Source organism: Periplaneta americana, chromosome 15, assembly GCF_040183065.1.
Source record: "Periplaneta americana isolate PAMFEO1 chromosome 15, P.americana_PAMFEO1_priV1, whole genome shotgun sequence".
Classification (NCBI taxonomy): Eukaryota; Metazoa; Arthropoda; class Insecta; order Blattodea; family Blattidae; genus Periplaneta; species Periplaneta americana.
Window position 1 is genome coordinate 148211296 of NC_091131.1, and position 17634 is coordinate 148228929.

The following is a 17634-nucleotide window of genomic DNA, read 5'->3' on the forward strand; positions in this document are numbered from 1 at the left end:
CTTCAGAGAAGATAATGCTTGTCAGAAATAGGTTTTTATTGCTGACTCGTTTAAAATCAAACCATGTTTATATTATAAACTGGAAAAAACTGGTGAGTTTTATTCTAAGCGTACCAAGTAGTAATGCTCATACAAAGAGGGTATTTCATTTCCTGAACAATAATTACACAGATGTTCAAAACAGGAGCACGATGCATCTAATTAGGCTGACCAGACGTCTCCGATTTCCTGGGATAGTCCCCGGTTTTGAGATGCTGTCCCCGGGGAGAAAATGTCCCTGTTTTTGTCCCTGGAAGTGAATTTTGTCCCCAGAAGCTTTGATTTTGTTTCAATAGCATTTTACTGAAACTGCTGTGATTCATGCACATTTCTGAAAGTTTCTCAGTATGAGACAGAAGAACCAGTGAGCACAGTATGAGATATTCTGCACTCTTTGAGAAGAATATAGCATCTTTCTCTTTGGTCATCTTAGCATTCGCGTTGCATGGAAGCGTTAGAACTGTCACAGCGTCCATTTTTATGTAATTCAAAAAATGAGGAATTTTGTGACAAACCAACAGATGAAAAGTGGTAAGATGTTTTTCAACATTTATAAAAAAAAATTCCATTGAGTTTGAAAATCTTCTCAAAATAGTGTCATTAATCATGTGTCTTTCAGTCAGTAATTCATCAGTTGAAAGACTTTTCTCCACAATGAACTCAATCTGGACTGATGAAAAGTCAAGAATGAAAATTGAAATATTTAAAGCTTTGTTACAAGTGAAAACAAACTTTCATTTCTCATGTGAAGAACTTAGTGGAAAGCTGTATGGGAATGAACAGATTCTTCAGACAAGTACTTGTAAAATGTGTGTTAGAGTTCAGTGTGTACAATATTATGTGAAAGACTTCCATGCATGCGTCAGAACTGAAATTGAATTCTTGAATTCTTAGTGGCTATAATTATGTATAGGAGTTACCTCTGTTTCTGCACTTAATTAAAAAAGTTAAGATATTCAACAAATTTAATGTGCAAAGTTCTATCATTGTATCTAATGTTACATGTATTTTCTGCAACATTTCAATAGAGCATGACTAGGTAAGTGTTAGTGGTTTTTCTTGAAATTGCCGATGTCCCCTGCTGGACCACAAAATATCTGGTCGGACTACATCTAATCATACCAGAACAGCAAACTGCTGACGACTTCAATTATTATGCGACACAAAATGTGTCTCAAAATACTCTTAATTTAAGCTTAGGTGCTGAAGTGCAGAATAAAATTCTGTGGCCGGGAGGAAAAAGGTCTTAAGTCAATTTTTTTGTGAAAATGAGATTTTTATATATTGTGAAAGCGGAAACAATTCTCTACAATCTGGTAAAATGATTAAAGTCAAATAAGACTCCTGACTGGATTTATAGAGCATTACTGTAAACAGTCCTATAATAATTGTTTAAGACCCATTTTGCATTCCTAATAATTTACATTTCTCATTTATTTTGACATGAAAAAGGTCTTATGTTTACATAGTCCCTTCTACTCAGTTTGGGTTCTAGTCTTAAAAGGGCTTAAGTGCGGCTATTTTTGGAAATAATCAAGAAAATTGTTAAATGAGCAACATTACCTATTTTAGAAGAAATATAAACAAATAATATCCAGGGAAAACCTCTTAATTAAAAAAACTCTATAATTGACACCAATTGCCATCTTTCTACTGCTCTCCTGAAAAGTATAAAATTTTTACTTAAGACCTTCTTCCTCCCGGTCACAGAATTGTTTTTAGTAATGGAACTGAATAATTTGTCAATTTTCTATGTGAAATTTTGTCGATTCCTTAGTCTCCCATATTTTCTTCAAAAGAAGTTGGCAACCCTAATGCCGGGGTTCTGTTGTAATCTAGATCCCTTGTAAAATGAGAGTACTGTATTATGGAAATTGTTGAAAGATTTAACATTTCAGACAAAATACTAGGAATATCAGCAGACAACAATACAAACACCAATTTTGGTTATTTAAAAAGAAACTTTTTATAGGCTAACTAATGGCGGGTACTTGACTTTTCGTCATTCACCCATATGAACCCAGTTGTGTAGACCAATTTACCAACAGAGTCATTGCCAAGGATGTGACATAGGAGGCTGGCATACACTACACCCATGATGAGGTGATAAGATTTGTTGGAATGCCACAGAGGAACCGGAACTGCTGGAGAAAACCCATGTTACCTGGATCACGGGCTTGCCTAACACAAGTTATAAATTGAGGTATGTCGGGGATCGAACCCAGGTTCACAACATAATAAGTCCAGCACTCTACCACTAGACCACTGTGGCGGCTGGTAAAAAAAATATTTAATAAATAAAAAAGAACTGAGTAGGCAAATATGTGGGGTAGTTGTGCAGCCCATATAATACACAATACTGTACAGAACTGCTGTAGGTATTTTGCCACTTGACTTTCAGGCTGTTATAGAAAGGATTTTCCAATTTTTTTCGTTTGCTTACTGTCAAACTGGAGAGTTTAAAATCATTCTGTGAATTTTCTGAAGGAGAAAATAAAATTACGTTAGACCATAGCAAAACCAGATGGTTTTCTTTAAAGCCTGCTTTGAGTTGTTTGAGTGAAATGTATAAATCCGTCAGGTCTTGTTTCTTAAGCTTGGATAAATTTCCAAGCAGGCTTGTGGTCTTTTTCAACAAAAGGGAGAATTTTTACTATTTCAATTTCTTAAAAAGTCAAAAAGATATTTTCTGAAGCTGTACTGATGACTGAGCGTGAGGATTCCTCAGGTATTGAAGTGAAAAAATGAAGCTGACAATCTTTTGTTGAAGCTTAGGGCAGGACAAGATGAGGTCTTTATAAATAGTAAAGTACTTTATAAAGTAAATAATCTCCAGTCTGCTGATTGAAGCCCATGTGACATCTCTGGGATATGTGCAGCTCCTGCAGACAGATGCCACCTGTAGGCAAATTCCTCCTGGTCAACCTGTTAACTGTTAAATATGATTAATGAAATGATGCTAATGAAGGAGAAATGAGTCCGAGGTCCAACACCGAAAATTACCCAGCAATTCTGCTTCGAGTGGTTGAGGGAAACATGGAAAAAAACCCCAACCAGGTAACTTGTCCCAACCAAATTTGAACCCAGGCCTGCTCGTTTCATGGTCAGGCAGGCTAATCGTTACTCCATAGTGGTGGACATAATTACTGATTACTCTACACTGAACAAAATATAATCATGTCATTTAAACATTATTACCGCAAGAATCTTGTGAGAAAAATAATATGTGCAATTGACAAGTTGATTCATGATGCAACTCTGATTAAGGTAAATGTTCTGGATGTTCTGCATGTCATTGCAGAGGCTTGGAAAGCAATCACAGATTCAATAATGTCAACTATTTTCATACTATGTGGATTATCTATGGATGAAAGTGGATCTTTCAGGACTGAAAGTGGAACAGAATTAACACGACAGACGACTAATGTGATCAATTAAAAGCTGGTGTGTCATATGAAGAATATGTAACATGTGAAGTTCAAATCATGGAACAATTAATGTTAGAAAGAAATCTAACATTTGATGCATCTGAAAATGAAGAAAAGGACGAGGGAAATAAAGAAAACAATGAGTCCCCAACAATTTTCCTGTTAGTGCTGGAAGACATCAGCAATACTACTAAATACCTAATGAGATTTGATTGTGATGATAATGTAATGCCTGCACCCAGCAGTGTTGAAAATGTGGTATATAGGGTTTATAAGAAAGCAAAAACCAGCAACCTGCCTTAATGGATAGGTGGAAGAAGTAAATCAGATTGTAGGTAATATTATTTACCGTAATGATTTTATAATTAGTCTTTGTAACTTTAAGTAAATATACTTTTTCCTCCCTTTTACCTACCTATAGCTATTAGTAAACCAGTATTCTGTTATGTTAAAATGTTTACATTTCTCTGTTGTGTTAATATAACAGTTGAATATGTGTAGAACAACAGTTGCTGCTGTAACTGTGTTCTTCCATGTTTGCACCACAACCTAACTGATAGAATGCTGGTAGGTTCCAGGTTACATATTCTGATGCAGGTTTAAAAAGTTTATGCGGTAAACACATTGCATAACTTTGTCCTCTTTTAACCTTGGTATGCAATGTAGTTACAGAATGGGATTTGGCTCACATGTTCACACACAACATTTACAGAAATGTCAGAAAAAAAAGGTTAAAAGTGTGTATTTTACAATAGTAATATTCCGAAGCTTATTGTATGGTTTCGTAACAAGCTGTTTTTTATGTTAATGGGTTGTAGCCCTTCGCCCAACTCCAAGCTGGAGGACCACTCCTTATCGGCTGTCCACGACTGCTTATTCAATATATTCGCAGCTACCCTCCACATCTGGAGGCCACATAATAACTCGAGTGGGCTGACAAGACGCCAGAAACTCTCACAAACTCTGTGCAACTTGAAATTGTGGTTTTCTCTTAATGTACCTACGGTAATGTATTAGATTTGCAGAGGTTAAAGGTGTTTGAGAATAAGGTGCTTAGTAAAACATTTGGGCTAAGAGGGATGAAGTTACAGGAGAATGGAGAAAATTATACAATGCACCTGACATAATTAGGAACATTAAATCCAGACGTTTCACATGGGCAGGGCATATAGCATGTATGGGCGAGGGAAAAAGACCTTTGGGGAGGCTGAGACATAGATGAGAGGATAATATTAAAATGGATTTGAGGGAGATGGGGTATAATGGTAGAGACTGAATTAATCTTGCTCAGGATAGGGACTGATGGCAGGCTTATGTGAGGGCGGCAATGAACCTCCGGGTTCCTTAAAAGCCATAAGTAAGTAAGTAATAATTCATATTAGCCATTAACAATGAAATCCCCATTGAGTTTTCTAAGTGAAATAACATACCACTTCCTAATGAATACTGAAGTCCTTCAAATTAAATTCAACAAGTGGAACCAGTGTCATCAGTTTAAATTTATGATATGTTATGTGATGTATTCTAATGCCACTTTGTTTCTATTTCGCTCGTATTTCATTTTCATATATTTCTGTTCGTTTTCTTTCTTTTACATAGATGGCAGTCCTAGTGGCTTATCATCTTTGCTTTTGATTATATCAATTGGCACCTCAAATGAGGGTAGTAATTCACGGGTGCTTGTGTAAAGGGGATTAATTATGAATTGGCTAAAGTGGGATAAGTAAAGATTTGAACCCTCCATGATTATTTCTGTTAAATCATGCTTCCATCCATAATGCAGTTACAGTGCTCTGTATTTTGTGACAAAGTGGTTTTGTTCAATACCAAAGGAGAGAAGTTTACATATCTTATGATTTGACTTAACCCCCTTTACACGAGTACCCGCGAATTTTGCATGTTGGATAGCCAGTGTCTTGTATGATTTTTCTACTATGGGTGCTTTTTCAAATTTGTCAGTTAAAATCCCTACTCCTGTTTTTCGGACATCATCCATTGGAAGTGACTGTAGGGCAGCATTCGACTGGAGTGGTGGTGCATCATGGAAGAGTGATCTGCGATGTGTAGCCGAGTACACATCAGAATTTGATGTCTGACAACAGTGGTGGTTGTTTGTCCACCGAGTGAGGCGTCAATCGACGAGATGTGTAGCTGTACAGCAGCAAGTGATTAGTAACTGCACTATAGTTTCGCCTGTGTTACACGGGTTTTCAGTCTGCTGGAGCTGACTTGGTGACTCTTCCTTGGACTTGCGGATATTAATTCAGTGGCTGGAGTGGTCCGCAAGTAATGCTTGACAGTGCAAGTTATAAGTATGAATGTGTTTGATTATATGTTGACTTAATTCGTATTGGTTGTCTGAAATTTCTTTATCACTGTCCAGTGAGTGCACTGTCGTTTGTTGACATCTGTATGTAGGCACTGCAGGGACTATGCGGAGCAAGAGGGAGGGCATGTACATTCCACTTCAAAGCGTTATTAGCACGAATGTTATCAGCACATATAATCACATGCTCTCCTGCACTTGGTACCAATATAACAAGAAAATTATTGTATTAATACCAGCACCTCTTTTAATGTCAATTATTACTTATAATTAGAGCCCGGATGTTTAGGAATTTATAACAGTTAAAGTAGGCAGGTAAAAAAGGCAATAAAACTTAAAAAGAGGCACAATAATCTTTGAAAAAGGCATCCCTGTCACTTTGATTTACTCCAAATCACATTTATATCTATGGAAATAATGATTTACTTCCACCAGTAAAAAAGCCATTTTGCCAAACGTCCTGGCTCTAATCATAATATTTCAGTTTATTTCATTTTACAATATTATATATTCTTACTGTGAAATCATTAATGTAATGTGTGCCGATAGCTAATTGTAATTAGTTCTTATCTACTGCTATATAGTCCTGCATTCAAAGTGAAATAAATCATGTGTTTACAATATTCAAAATGTGTGCTGTCGAGTGATTAAGCTGATTAAGGTGAATGTTGATAACAAGAAATTGCTTCACAGCCTCTGTCTCCGCTTATTATTGTTTCAGAGGAGGATTGATTTTTTAGTATGAGTCACGAATTGTAGTATTTAGTAGTAGTCGGTGTAATGTTAACAGGCAGATTATTTCTCGTTTTCGAGAATGGCAGTGCCACTAATACAATTCTAGTAAATGGTGTTATCTGTCCAGTACTCTCGCCAACTATAATGATCGGTACTGAGAGGGTGCATATTCACTGTACTTGAGCAACAGCTGAACTTAATACTGTCACAACGATACACTGCATGGATGTGAAAATTAGACTGCAACGCCTGGAGATAAGAGATTGTCACAGGTTTCATTTCGAGCAGTTGTCTCCGCTGCCACAGGTAATCATTCATCAGACAAGTAATATAAGAGGCATTTTATTTCTAGGCCACGTTAGTTATTGTGCAGTCACTCTTGTTCTTTTATTGAATTTACCTCATTGTCAGGAGGAATTGTTTTATGTTCAGCTTTACTAGTAAGTTGTTATTATTCCCTTGGTCGGTGGAGGATAGATGTACCTTGCCTAATTGTTACACAAGTTGAGGACTGCTTTCTATAATGTTAAGATTGACTTTTATGTTATTAAAGTAGTCATTATTAGTACGAGTTTGTTAGCGTTTTATTTGCTATTATTAAATCTCGAGACAGTTCAGAGCTTACTTATTATGTCATCATGTTCTGTATCCTGTCATGTCCTCGGCAGGGAGAAGGACACTATGCCACAGTTACAAAGACATATGTGTGCTTTAAAAGCATAAAAAGTCAAGTAATATGTTAAACTCTTCTGAAGTGTTACTTTTATATGGAAGCTAAGATGCCTGTTCTTCTCTCATATCTTTTACCCTTCTATAAAGAAATTCATGTAAAGTTTGTGACCATGGAGCTCATTGAAAAGTATTTCAAATGCTACCATACCATAAAATATATTTTATAACTATATATTTGATAACAATACAGGTAATGAGCATCATTATATTTCGAAAACAGTAGTGGAGCACCACAAGTGATTACAAATATTCACTTCAATTCTTAATTTTTTTTCAATGTTAATGTTTGAACTAATACAAAACATATATTACAGATATTCTAACTGTTACATAGGAAATGACATGTGAATTTTATGTTAAGCTGCAAAATACAGTTGCACATACAGTTGATTGCACATCAACATATTTCCGAACTGTGCTTGTATTTATTATACTGTTAACCATATTATATGTATGTGTGTCACTGAAGATTGCTGCTTTCATGGCTGTTAAGTCAATCTATCAACAGTGTCAGATTGTCTTTAAGCCTTCAGTACTCGTGTGGGGAACACCTGTCAACCAGCGTGTTTCTTTTCATTGTTGTATTTCCTAGAAAGGGTTTACAATGGTGAAACTTTAGGTACCTTCAAAACCAAGTTCACGTTCTTTAGTTTCAGTCTTGAAGTTCCTCATATTGTAGCTAAAGTTTTATCCTTTGGATGGCAATTGTCAACTACGCGACTTTTTACATTACAGTTTCTGTAAAGTTCTGGTAAATATTCATTATCACTTTTGTGAGTTATATACTGTATCTTTAGGGATAATTTGTTCTATTGAACTTCGAAGGATTGTGGATCTACGTTTATCAGATTTCTTCAGAGATTAGAAGACGTTCTCATGTATTACTGGGAATTCAAGAAACCGATATGCCAATCCCAGAACAAAGGAATGGATCCAGGGGCCGTTGTTACCTGGCGATCATACTAAGAATGATGCACCACATGTTTTAAAATCTAGTGCCATGGAACTAATCTGTAATAAATACGATAATTTTCTCCATATCTATACTGATGAGTCACGGATTCCTGATGATGGATTTTCAGACGCAGAGTATTATATCCCAAAATACAGGGCATATCAAAAGTCCGGTAACACTTTCAATATTTTATTACACAAAAACTACTAATAATAGCACTTCAAACAAACGTCAGTTTAAAGTCAAACTCTCAAAGTTCTGTTTACACCTTACAGAGATTCAATGTGTGAACCATGAGTGACTCGGCTGATGTCCAAATGATAATGAAACTCTTCCCATACCCTTTTCAACATATCCTCTGTGACCGTGGCAGCAGCTTCTCGAATTCTGGTTTTTAGTTCCTCTAAATCACGTGGCAAAGGCGGTACAAACACACGGTCCTTTAGGTACCCCCATAGATAAAAGTCACATGCAGTCGTATCGGGTGACCTTGGTAGCCATGTCATGAAACATCTGTCCCTTACTCCAGCACGTCCTATCCAATGATCAGACATCTCCGTATTGAGGTAAACACGAACTGCATTGTGGAAATGTGGCAGAGCCCCATCTTGCTGAAAGATGAAATCGTCATCAAGATCTTGTCTTGTGTCCACAAAAGAGGAGTGGCCATCCCAGGGTGAGTGAAGAGAACGTTGAGCGAGTCAGAGAAGCATTCATAAGGAGCCCGGGGAAATCAGTCCATAGAGCGTCCCATGAGCTTCAATTTCCTTCAATGACTGTGTGGAGTATTTTGTGTAAGAGGCTGGCTATGAAAGCATACACACTGCAGCTTCTGCATATGCTAAATGAAGATGACAAATGCAAGCGCTATGAGTTTTCTTGCCAGCTACAACAACAGGCAGCAGACAACAATGACTTATTCAGCCGCTTAATTTTCAGCGACGGAGAAGTCTGTATAACGAGAAATATTATATATCATATTCAGCTCCCTCTAGTCTCGAAACAGAACTACTGGCCATAGAGACAGCGCTTTTACATCTCTCTTCCTTATCTGATATAATTATATGCACTTTTAGTGACTTGATGGGAGCTATTCTAAATATCATGAAATATACTCCAACTTCCTATGCACAAATTACAATTCTATACAGAAAATATTAAATAAACTAAATCTTCAAAAAGAAATAGTTTTCCAATGGATACCTAGTCATTGCGGCATTACTGGAAATTAGATTGTTGATAATATTGTCAAACAGGCAACATCTTTTGGGCCCAAACCTATGCAAACAACTTCTTTAACCAGCGCATATTCTGCAGTTAATTCTCATTTAACAAATTTATGGGTCGAATTATGGCTTTCTTCTGATAAATGCAAAGTTCTTCAAAAGAAACAAAAGAAATGTAATGATTTACAAATGTTCCGCAGCATTCCCAGACACATACAAACTTTCTTAGCAAGAGCCAGGACAGGCCATATTATCACTCAGAAGTATCTTCACCGCTTTGATCTTGTTGACTCTAGTAGTTGTTGCTGGTGCAACAATAACGAAGAAGATTTGGAACATATCCTCTTAAACTGCCCTGTCACAAACATCCATAGAACTAATCTAAAATGTGCAATCCCTGTAAGCTTGGACAATTCTCTCCAATATATACTGAATACACCTCATCTTTGGAATGTGGCTGCTGAAATATACAACCAGCATCGTGCTTTTACCCATCATTTGCAAGAAGAGGAAATTCATAGTGAAACATAGTGGAACACGTGTTGTCAGCAAATAGCTGGATACACTATGAAGATAGATAGAGACAAAAGACTAGAAATGATGTGTGAAATGTTCAAAACAGACATGTGTCGACCATTTGAGGAATATCTGTTAGGTACTGCAAAGACATGTCTGTAGAAAGCATTCATGAGAATGCATTTAGAAGAATAATCCAAGAAAAATAGGACAATAGGACATAAGCTATTAAGGCATTATTGTAAAGAAAGATTTTCACAACAAAGCAAGGATTATAAACGTGTTTCCAGTGTTAATTTTGTAGGTAAATGTTGAAAGCATTTGAAATTTACACATAAATAATTGAATGGGTGAGTGGAATAAGGATAACATTCCAACTTCCCTAGTTTGTGGGAAAACAAAAAAAACAAGTTTGCAGAAAAAGCTTAGGGTTCTATTGGAAAAGTTACTAGTAGACAATTGTAGAACTAGTCATTCTGTATTCCTCGTACAATCTCAAAGTCAAATACTTATTTTTTTTAATAATTATTAATAATTAAATGTGTTGGAATATTATCCTTTTTCCACTCAATGTTTTCACAACAGATAAAATTATTAACTATAATATTTTTTTGTGACATGAAATGTTTAATAGTACAAAAGACACTTTAAAATGGTTTTACTCTATACAATGATGACCATAATATGAGTCTTTATTCATCCTTATCACTGTCTGCTGTATTTGACACTTAAGGATGTCTTCATAGAGTGATTTGTACTTATCAGGTATGTAATGCGTGACTTTTGAGATGTCCTCTAACTTTTAATATCGGTTCCAAATTTTCCATTATATGCTGCAGTAATGGGGAGCTCCACATGATCTTGTTCCTTCAACCTGAATGTTCCATGGTGCAAACCATCAATGTACTCTGAAGTCTCGACACAGCCTTTCATCTTTCCGAGTGAATATAAGTTTCCTGTACTTACTGATGTTAAATGTCAGGTTTTTATTCTCAATATCTTTACATGTTTTCTTGAAATACTGTGCCATAGTGTTTGAAGTTGAGTACCTGGTTGTTTTGAAGTCCCTTTACTTGATATGGCGGAGGGGGTTGAGTTTCCTGGCATTTCTAATGATGTCATCATACTGATTTGGAGAGTAAATCCGATCTAATCTTCGAACTCGTCGTTTAATAACTGAAAATGTTCTGTCAAATGGCAGAATGTTATCCTTAATTCACTCAACTAAAGCTTCGACTGCCTCCGTGGTCTGTTGGTCAGCATGCTGGCTTCCAGATCAGGAGGTCCCGGGTTCGATTCCCGGGCTCGGTTCTCGGGAATTTTTCTTGAAGAAGAGGAATTCCTGGGCGTCTAGAGTCTGGAAATTTGTATGAATGTGAGTGTGATTGTGCCGGGTTAATATTAATTAACCAATCATCACAAATATAAAAATATATCAGGACTGTCACTGGGCAGTAACCTGAACACATGTTTCAGCGTCATTGTTGACAAGTAACTCCATCTGTTAGCACAACCATAAAGCAAGTAATAGATGCTATAGAGTTACCAACAACGAAAAAAATATATATATAAAGCTTCAATGCTGGTTTTAATAATATGAGAGTGGAATATTTCCCTTTTTACACTCATTAAATAGCTTAAGCAAAAATCTACAAAATGGCTATTTCAGTTTAATTTTTCAATTTTTTGGAATGTTATTCTCTTTTTCACTCACCAGTTCAATTACTGTATCTATTAATTATAAATAAACTAATTCCGTTTCAAAACTATTTTTACATTTATTTATAAATGAACTCTGTATACTTCGTATTAACACATTTATGTAACCATTCATATTCAAAGAATGTTCAAATTCATTCTCTAAAGCAAGAATATAACTTCGGTGACAGCTGTTCCACACCTGACTGAATACGTTATGAAAAAGTACACGAATACTGAAGGGTTAAGAACTGAGCTTCTATACGTGATTTTGTGCAAACACTGAAATGCGATTTTTCCTGGAATCTCTCCATATACACCTTATGGCTAGTCTTCTTCTCTGCATTTCAAGTGATGCATTAGTATAGATTCCAGGCATTTCCCTGGTTCTAGATAACTTCTTCGTTTCATATGTCCTATGCGTGTTCTACATTCCAGGCCAGTCTGGAAATTTATTGATTGCCCTTTGTATTTAAAAGCCTAATTTTAATTAAAAATTAACAGTAAGAACTCCTGAACAGAATGTGCAAACATGTGCAATCATAGTAATCATCCTCTGTACAATGAAACAATACAGATATTAATTCATGCTGCCAGACTCGAATGTTCTTAGACTAGTAACTAGGGCCCGGATTCTTATGTAATTACATATTGCATTCCTTTACTTGTGGACTACTGAAAATTACAAATGTTGGCGATTTGTGGTTCCGATATGGTTATAGTTGAGTTTCATTTTACATATTTTTACATATTCTTAGTAATATTACATATTTTACATATTATGCAAAGAATGTAACATTTTTGTACATATCTAAACAATTATCGAGTTTTTAATACTTTTATTAAATTCGTTTTATTTTTCAGAGTACAGTATTGAATTTTCATTCATATATACTTGGAAATAAATCTTAACGTCCCTGTCCCATAACACCGCCTGGAGGGCCACCTTTTGTTCTCACTACTGGGTGTTCATTTCAAAGTGTGTCATGACGTCACTGTTGTGAGTCAGCGATTTGAAGCGAGTTTCAGCTTTTATGTCAGAGAAGTTGCCTATTATTCAAGGCATTCTATCTGAACTTGAGAACGTATACGGTATAACTTGAACATCGTAGCAACAGATGGCGGTCTGTACGGTCTGTGTGCTACCATAACCTCTTTCGAACTGTGTTTTGCGCGGGCAAGTCGTACGCAGGATATTTGTTATCATCGGTTCCGTACGGCAACATTCCACAATACAAATCAAATGCTCCGTGTCCATGTTGACCTTCGAAGTTAATGTCAACAAATACTGTATGTAAGTAATCGTCTTAACCCTCTCCCCATATCCCGCCAGCAAGAAAAAAACTCACCTCAGTACGTTTTTTCAAACAGTTCACATTCCTGCCTCTACCGGCGTTACGGTACGTATCGGTAAGTACTCTTCTGAATGAACGCCATACTTGCCACGCAACTTCTCTGGCACATAGGTAATACGCCTCTGCGGAAATGTAGGAAGATTGAATTCTCTAGGCTCATCGGCTAGCCACATGACGACATACAGCGAGCCATGACACACTTTGAACTGAACATGCAATATAGTACATGATGATAGTAAAGAGAGAGGGCCTGGAACTGACGTCGTTATATTCTGTTCACAGTTATAGAAAATATTTCACTTCAATTTCTAAAGCTGGCTTAAGAGAGAGAGAGAGAGAGAGAGAGTAATTCTTTTAAAAATAAAAGTAAACATAAAACTGGGGATTCCAACCCTATGTCTGTAAAACACAGTAGTTCAGAGTTTGGGTCGGGTGTCAGGTAAGTCAAAATACCATTCTGTGTGCGACACAAAAATATTTTTATACGAAATCTTATGATAAAAGAAAAAGCATAGATTGTAGCAGAGATAATTTGTATTTGCAAGCCATACTATGGGGTGGAAATGGCAAATCGACTTGCCAGGCAGCATAACTTATTCACACTTCAACTGATCAGTTAAATTGTGACGACACTTTTGTGAATTTACATATTTCCCCGATATTTACTACATTTTTATGTACATATTTCGCACTTTGATATTACATAAAAATCCAGGGCCTACTAATAACAACAATATAACATTGGAGAACAATGAAAAAACACAGTCTAAAATAAAATTGAATCAACATAGAAAAGAAAATAAAGTGAGTGTACTTGATATCCATTAAATGGAGTTACTACACATCCCAAACTTGTATTTTTATTACCTACCAGAAATATATATTAGATATACTGCCCTTGCCTCACTTCCTGAGCTGTTTCTTTGCAGGGCGAGATGCAGAGGGGGGGGAGTAGGAGGTACTGGGTACCGTATGTGCCTACTACCCTACATTCAATACATCGGCCTTTTCAGGATTCCTTTCGTCAGCTATGGAGCAAGATCAGCCATGGACAAGCGAATGTATAGGCTATCCTCCCACAAAACAGATATGTCCTCATCAATTCCTGTAACTAAACACTAATACCAGTGGTACACTACAGTCTCTACTCGAGATTATCGACCTAATCACGATTACAGTTATCACGTGTTTCTCAAACTTTTTCCACCGCGAAATCCCTTTTAATCTAAAGTGTAATAGCAGAATCCTTGTAATATTTTATTAATATTTAATAATTAACAGACAAGTGAAAGCTAGTATCTCAATAATTCTGTTCAGTAGGACTAATGTATTTGCTTTTTAAGCCTGCAATCTGGTTTTATGGCGGAAAGTTGTAGTCTCATTTCTACTGTACTTCTGCATTTTGTCTTTTCGATATTTTGTTTTAGTGAACACATACGCAGAGAATCCAGTAATGAAAGTGATGAGTATTATGGGTATTTTCCGTTTTAGATGTTCATTAAACATTATTATTAAGCATATTCTTGGGTTATTATTATTATTATTATTATTATTATTATTATTATTATTGGTTTCATGTTATTATTGATTCATATTTTCGTAACATTTATATATTTTTATAGTATCCACTAAGTATAAAATAGCTACCAGAGCAGCCCAGTCGGCTAAGGTGCTTGCCTATCGATCTTGAGTTGCGCTCGAGCGCGGGTTCGATTCCCGCTTGGGCTGATTATCTGGTTGGATTTTTTCCCCGAGGTTTTCCCCAACCGTAAGGCGAATGTCAGGTAATCTTTGACGAATCCCCGACCTTATCTCGCCAAATACTATTTCGCTATCATCAATCCCATCGGTAGTAGTTGATACAATGTCGTTAAATAACCAAGTAAAAAAGTATAAAATAAAATTTAAATTCACATAGGGCTCACGGAACCCCGGAACATACTTTGAGAAATGCTGCTCTATGGTAATTCAGCAGATGTCCAGACTGAACGAAGAGTGGCCTAGTGTGTACATACATTTTAGGAAATCGCCATCAGAGATAATAGCGATAGTGGTAACCACGATTACAGTATCCAGTATTATAAACAGTAAAAACCCCTGTACTGGCATAGGATGTTTTCAGAACATGTAATATGCTGCCGTGCCGCACGCTGCAGCTGACGTGCCGGTCCGTGCAGACCAAAGAGGCGTGGTTATAAGCACTAGGGAACTCTCGGTTCAGGACGTGAGACACGGGCAGTAGAATGTATTCTAAATCCAATAATAATTACGAATATACCGGTGTGACATATCTATCAACATCAACTCCTGATATTATAAATGTATAAACAAAGAATCTGTACAACACACTACAAAACCTGACGCTTGACAATGATCTCGAAATATAAAGCAAGGCATACAGATAAGTAACAAACAATTTAGAAATAAAGTATAAGAACATTTTTATTAGGTTAATATAGATGTAAATATTCTCAAACGTTCAAAATAGGAAACAGGCTTCTATCATACAAAATTCATAATTAGAAAGCATATATAAGACGTTTTTGTGAAATGGAAAGAGATTTAAGCAAAAAGAAGAGATGTACAACCATCCAGAAAACACTAAGCACAATTACATATATTCCACCTAATGTCTTCGTGACTACAAATTAAATACATCATATTTGCTTGAAATAATAATCTCCGTACCGAATTTTGACCACGTAATTGTATACTCGTACATTACGAATTATTTTTCATTCTTCATTTGAATTAGTTGAAATGAAATCAATTAATCCACAATATGTTGCTTGTATATACATCTTGATTACATAACTTTTAACACATATAACTTCGGAAAACATATTACAGTATATGTCTTTCACGTGTTAATAAGGTACCATAAAATTTAACACGTGAAAGACATATAATATGTTTTTCAAAGTTGTCTGTATTACTTTAGTAAGCGAAATAAGAACAGGATTTCATTCCAACAAAAAAATTAAACATCAATTAAAAGCTAAATAATTATTTCAAATAATTTGTTGCAATTCATGTTAAGGCCTGAGGGAAAACCATCAATAATAATGCATCTTATGATAAAAATGGTAAGTTCTATATAAATTACACATTGCGCTGAGATTTTATGCTTCTGACAGTATTTAAGGTAGAATAAAACAAATTTTAACACAAACATGCTAAGAACAACCATTAAGAAAAACGACACGTGTGATAAATCCAAATAAATATCTCAATAAATAACCAAAGAAATAGGTTTTAGAAAAACTAACTTTATGTATGCCTTTTACAAAGGTGCAAAATTATCTTATGTATGAATTTTCACATTGATTTTTAAGAAAAGGAGATACAATTATTTTATACTTTTAACATACCCTAGCTCTTAAATGAAACAAGGATATACAGCGTGGACTGTAAGAAATGTTATTATTTTCAGAGGGTTATTCTTTGAGATACTTCAAACAAAAAAGTTTAACACAATTTTGCTCGTTTTTTTTTTTGCTTCATAGTGTGTTTTGGGAAAGTCATTGACTTAATTTCCAGTACGCTCAGTCAGTTTAAGAGAGCAGTGTATTGCGATGATAAAGGATTGAAGGAATTTTACATTTGTCCTTTAAATGTGCAGAACTTTTATTTGAACAAATGTAACATTTCGTTCTAAAAAGGAATTTTAAAATATTACATTTGTTCAAATCAAATTTTTGCACATTTAAAGGACGAAACTAAAATACTTTTAATAATTTATTATCAAAATCAGACAGCAGAGTTTAGGTCCCTACACAACGACATGACGTCACGTCCCTTTCTTACAAAGGGAGCATAACAATGAGTTCAATTACCTCCTTGCAACTGATGTACACCTATAGTACAGGCAGAATCAATAGGCGGGTTTTTGGTTTGGTACGGAAACAACTCACTCCACACTTTCTCTAGCGGTTTATGACCTGAACAAAGAGACCTTTCTGTCGCTCCATTCGAATGTTAGTTATTGACAAGTGCTTGTCTGTGATACTACTGTGCTAAGATTGTTCGTAACTAAATTTATTCAGGTTACTTTTGACATGATATAATTCAAATAGAGTCCCCTGCCATGTCAACAATACGTTGCCAAATCCTTGGAAGATGATTGACTCCATCTACAGCATCATTTCTGGATATCTCTGTCACTGATCCAACTAAAGCTCTTTGGATACCAACTCTTGATTGATTGCCTTGCTTCCACCCAATCTTGTAATAGTTTGGTTACCCTAGCATTACAAAAAGCTTGTAAAGGCTCGTCTCCACTATTAAACATTTAACAACAACATGTTAAATGATTTACCATCAACATCCCAACATGTTGATTGATCATGTTAATGCTAATTTCATTTAACACTTTGTCCACACTGTTAAACATGTTAAACTTACAACACTGGGAAATTCTGATAACAGCCATGCCAGTTATCATGGATGTTACATTTTTACTATTTTCAAATTATATATATTGAAAATGAAGTGACTTTTGTCAGTTTTTATTATTAGAATCAATTTAGAAGATCAGTATCATTTTACAGAAAAAAGTTGTTGAATAATATTTATTATTATTGCAGAAAATAAAGGAAAGGTTCCGTCACAGATGTTACAAGAT

At 35.6% G+C, this 17634-nt stretch overlaps 1 protein-coding gene and 1 long non-coding RNA gene across 9 annotated transcripts in view; one reads left to right on the forward strand and one right to left on the reverse strand.

Moving 5' to 3' along the window:
• LOC138715437 (uncharacterized) overlaps positions 1-9596 on the forward strand; it is a 125627-nt gene extending 116031 nt beyond the window's left edge. For 2 of the 5 annotated variants that reach the window (XR_011336334.1, XR_011336333.1), the window contains one exon: positions 4286-9596. This is a non-coding gene — a long non-coding RNA (uncharacterized lncRNA). The remainder of the gene's footprint in view (positions 1-4285) is intronic. The other 3 variants (XR_011336338.1, XR_011336337.1, XR_011336336.1) reach the window with 2 other exon arrangements.
• Positions 1-17634, reverse strand: part of LOC138715436 (CD2 antigen cytoplasmic tail-binding protein 2 homolog) — a 100310-nt gene that overhangs the window by 66458 nt on the left and 16218 nt on the right. Inside the window, exon 3 of one of the 4 annotated variants that reach the window (XM_069848338.1) lies at positions 11177-11314. The exons of 2 other annotated variants lie outside the window; for them this stretch is intronic. In XM_069848338.1, coding sequence (XP_069704439.1) covers positions 11214-11314 — 101 coding nt within the window. In that variant the 3' untranslated portion in view covers positions 11177-11213. Of the gene's footprint in view, positions 1-11176; positions 11315-13050; positions 17255-17634 lie in introns of those variants that run through there. One more of the 4 variants, XM_069848341.1, reaches the window with a different exon arrangement.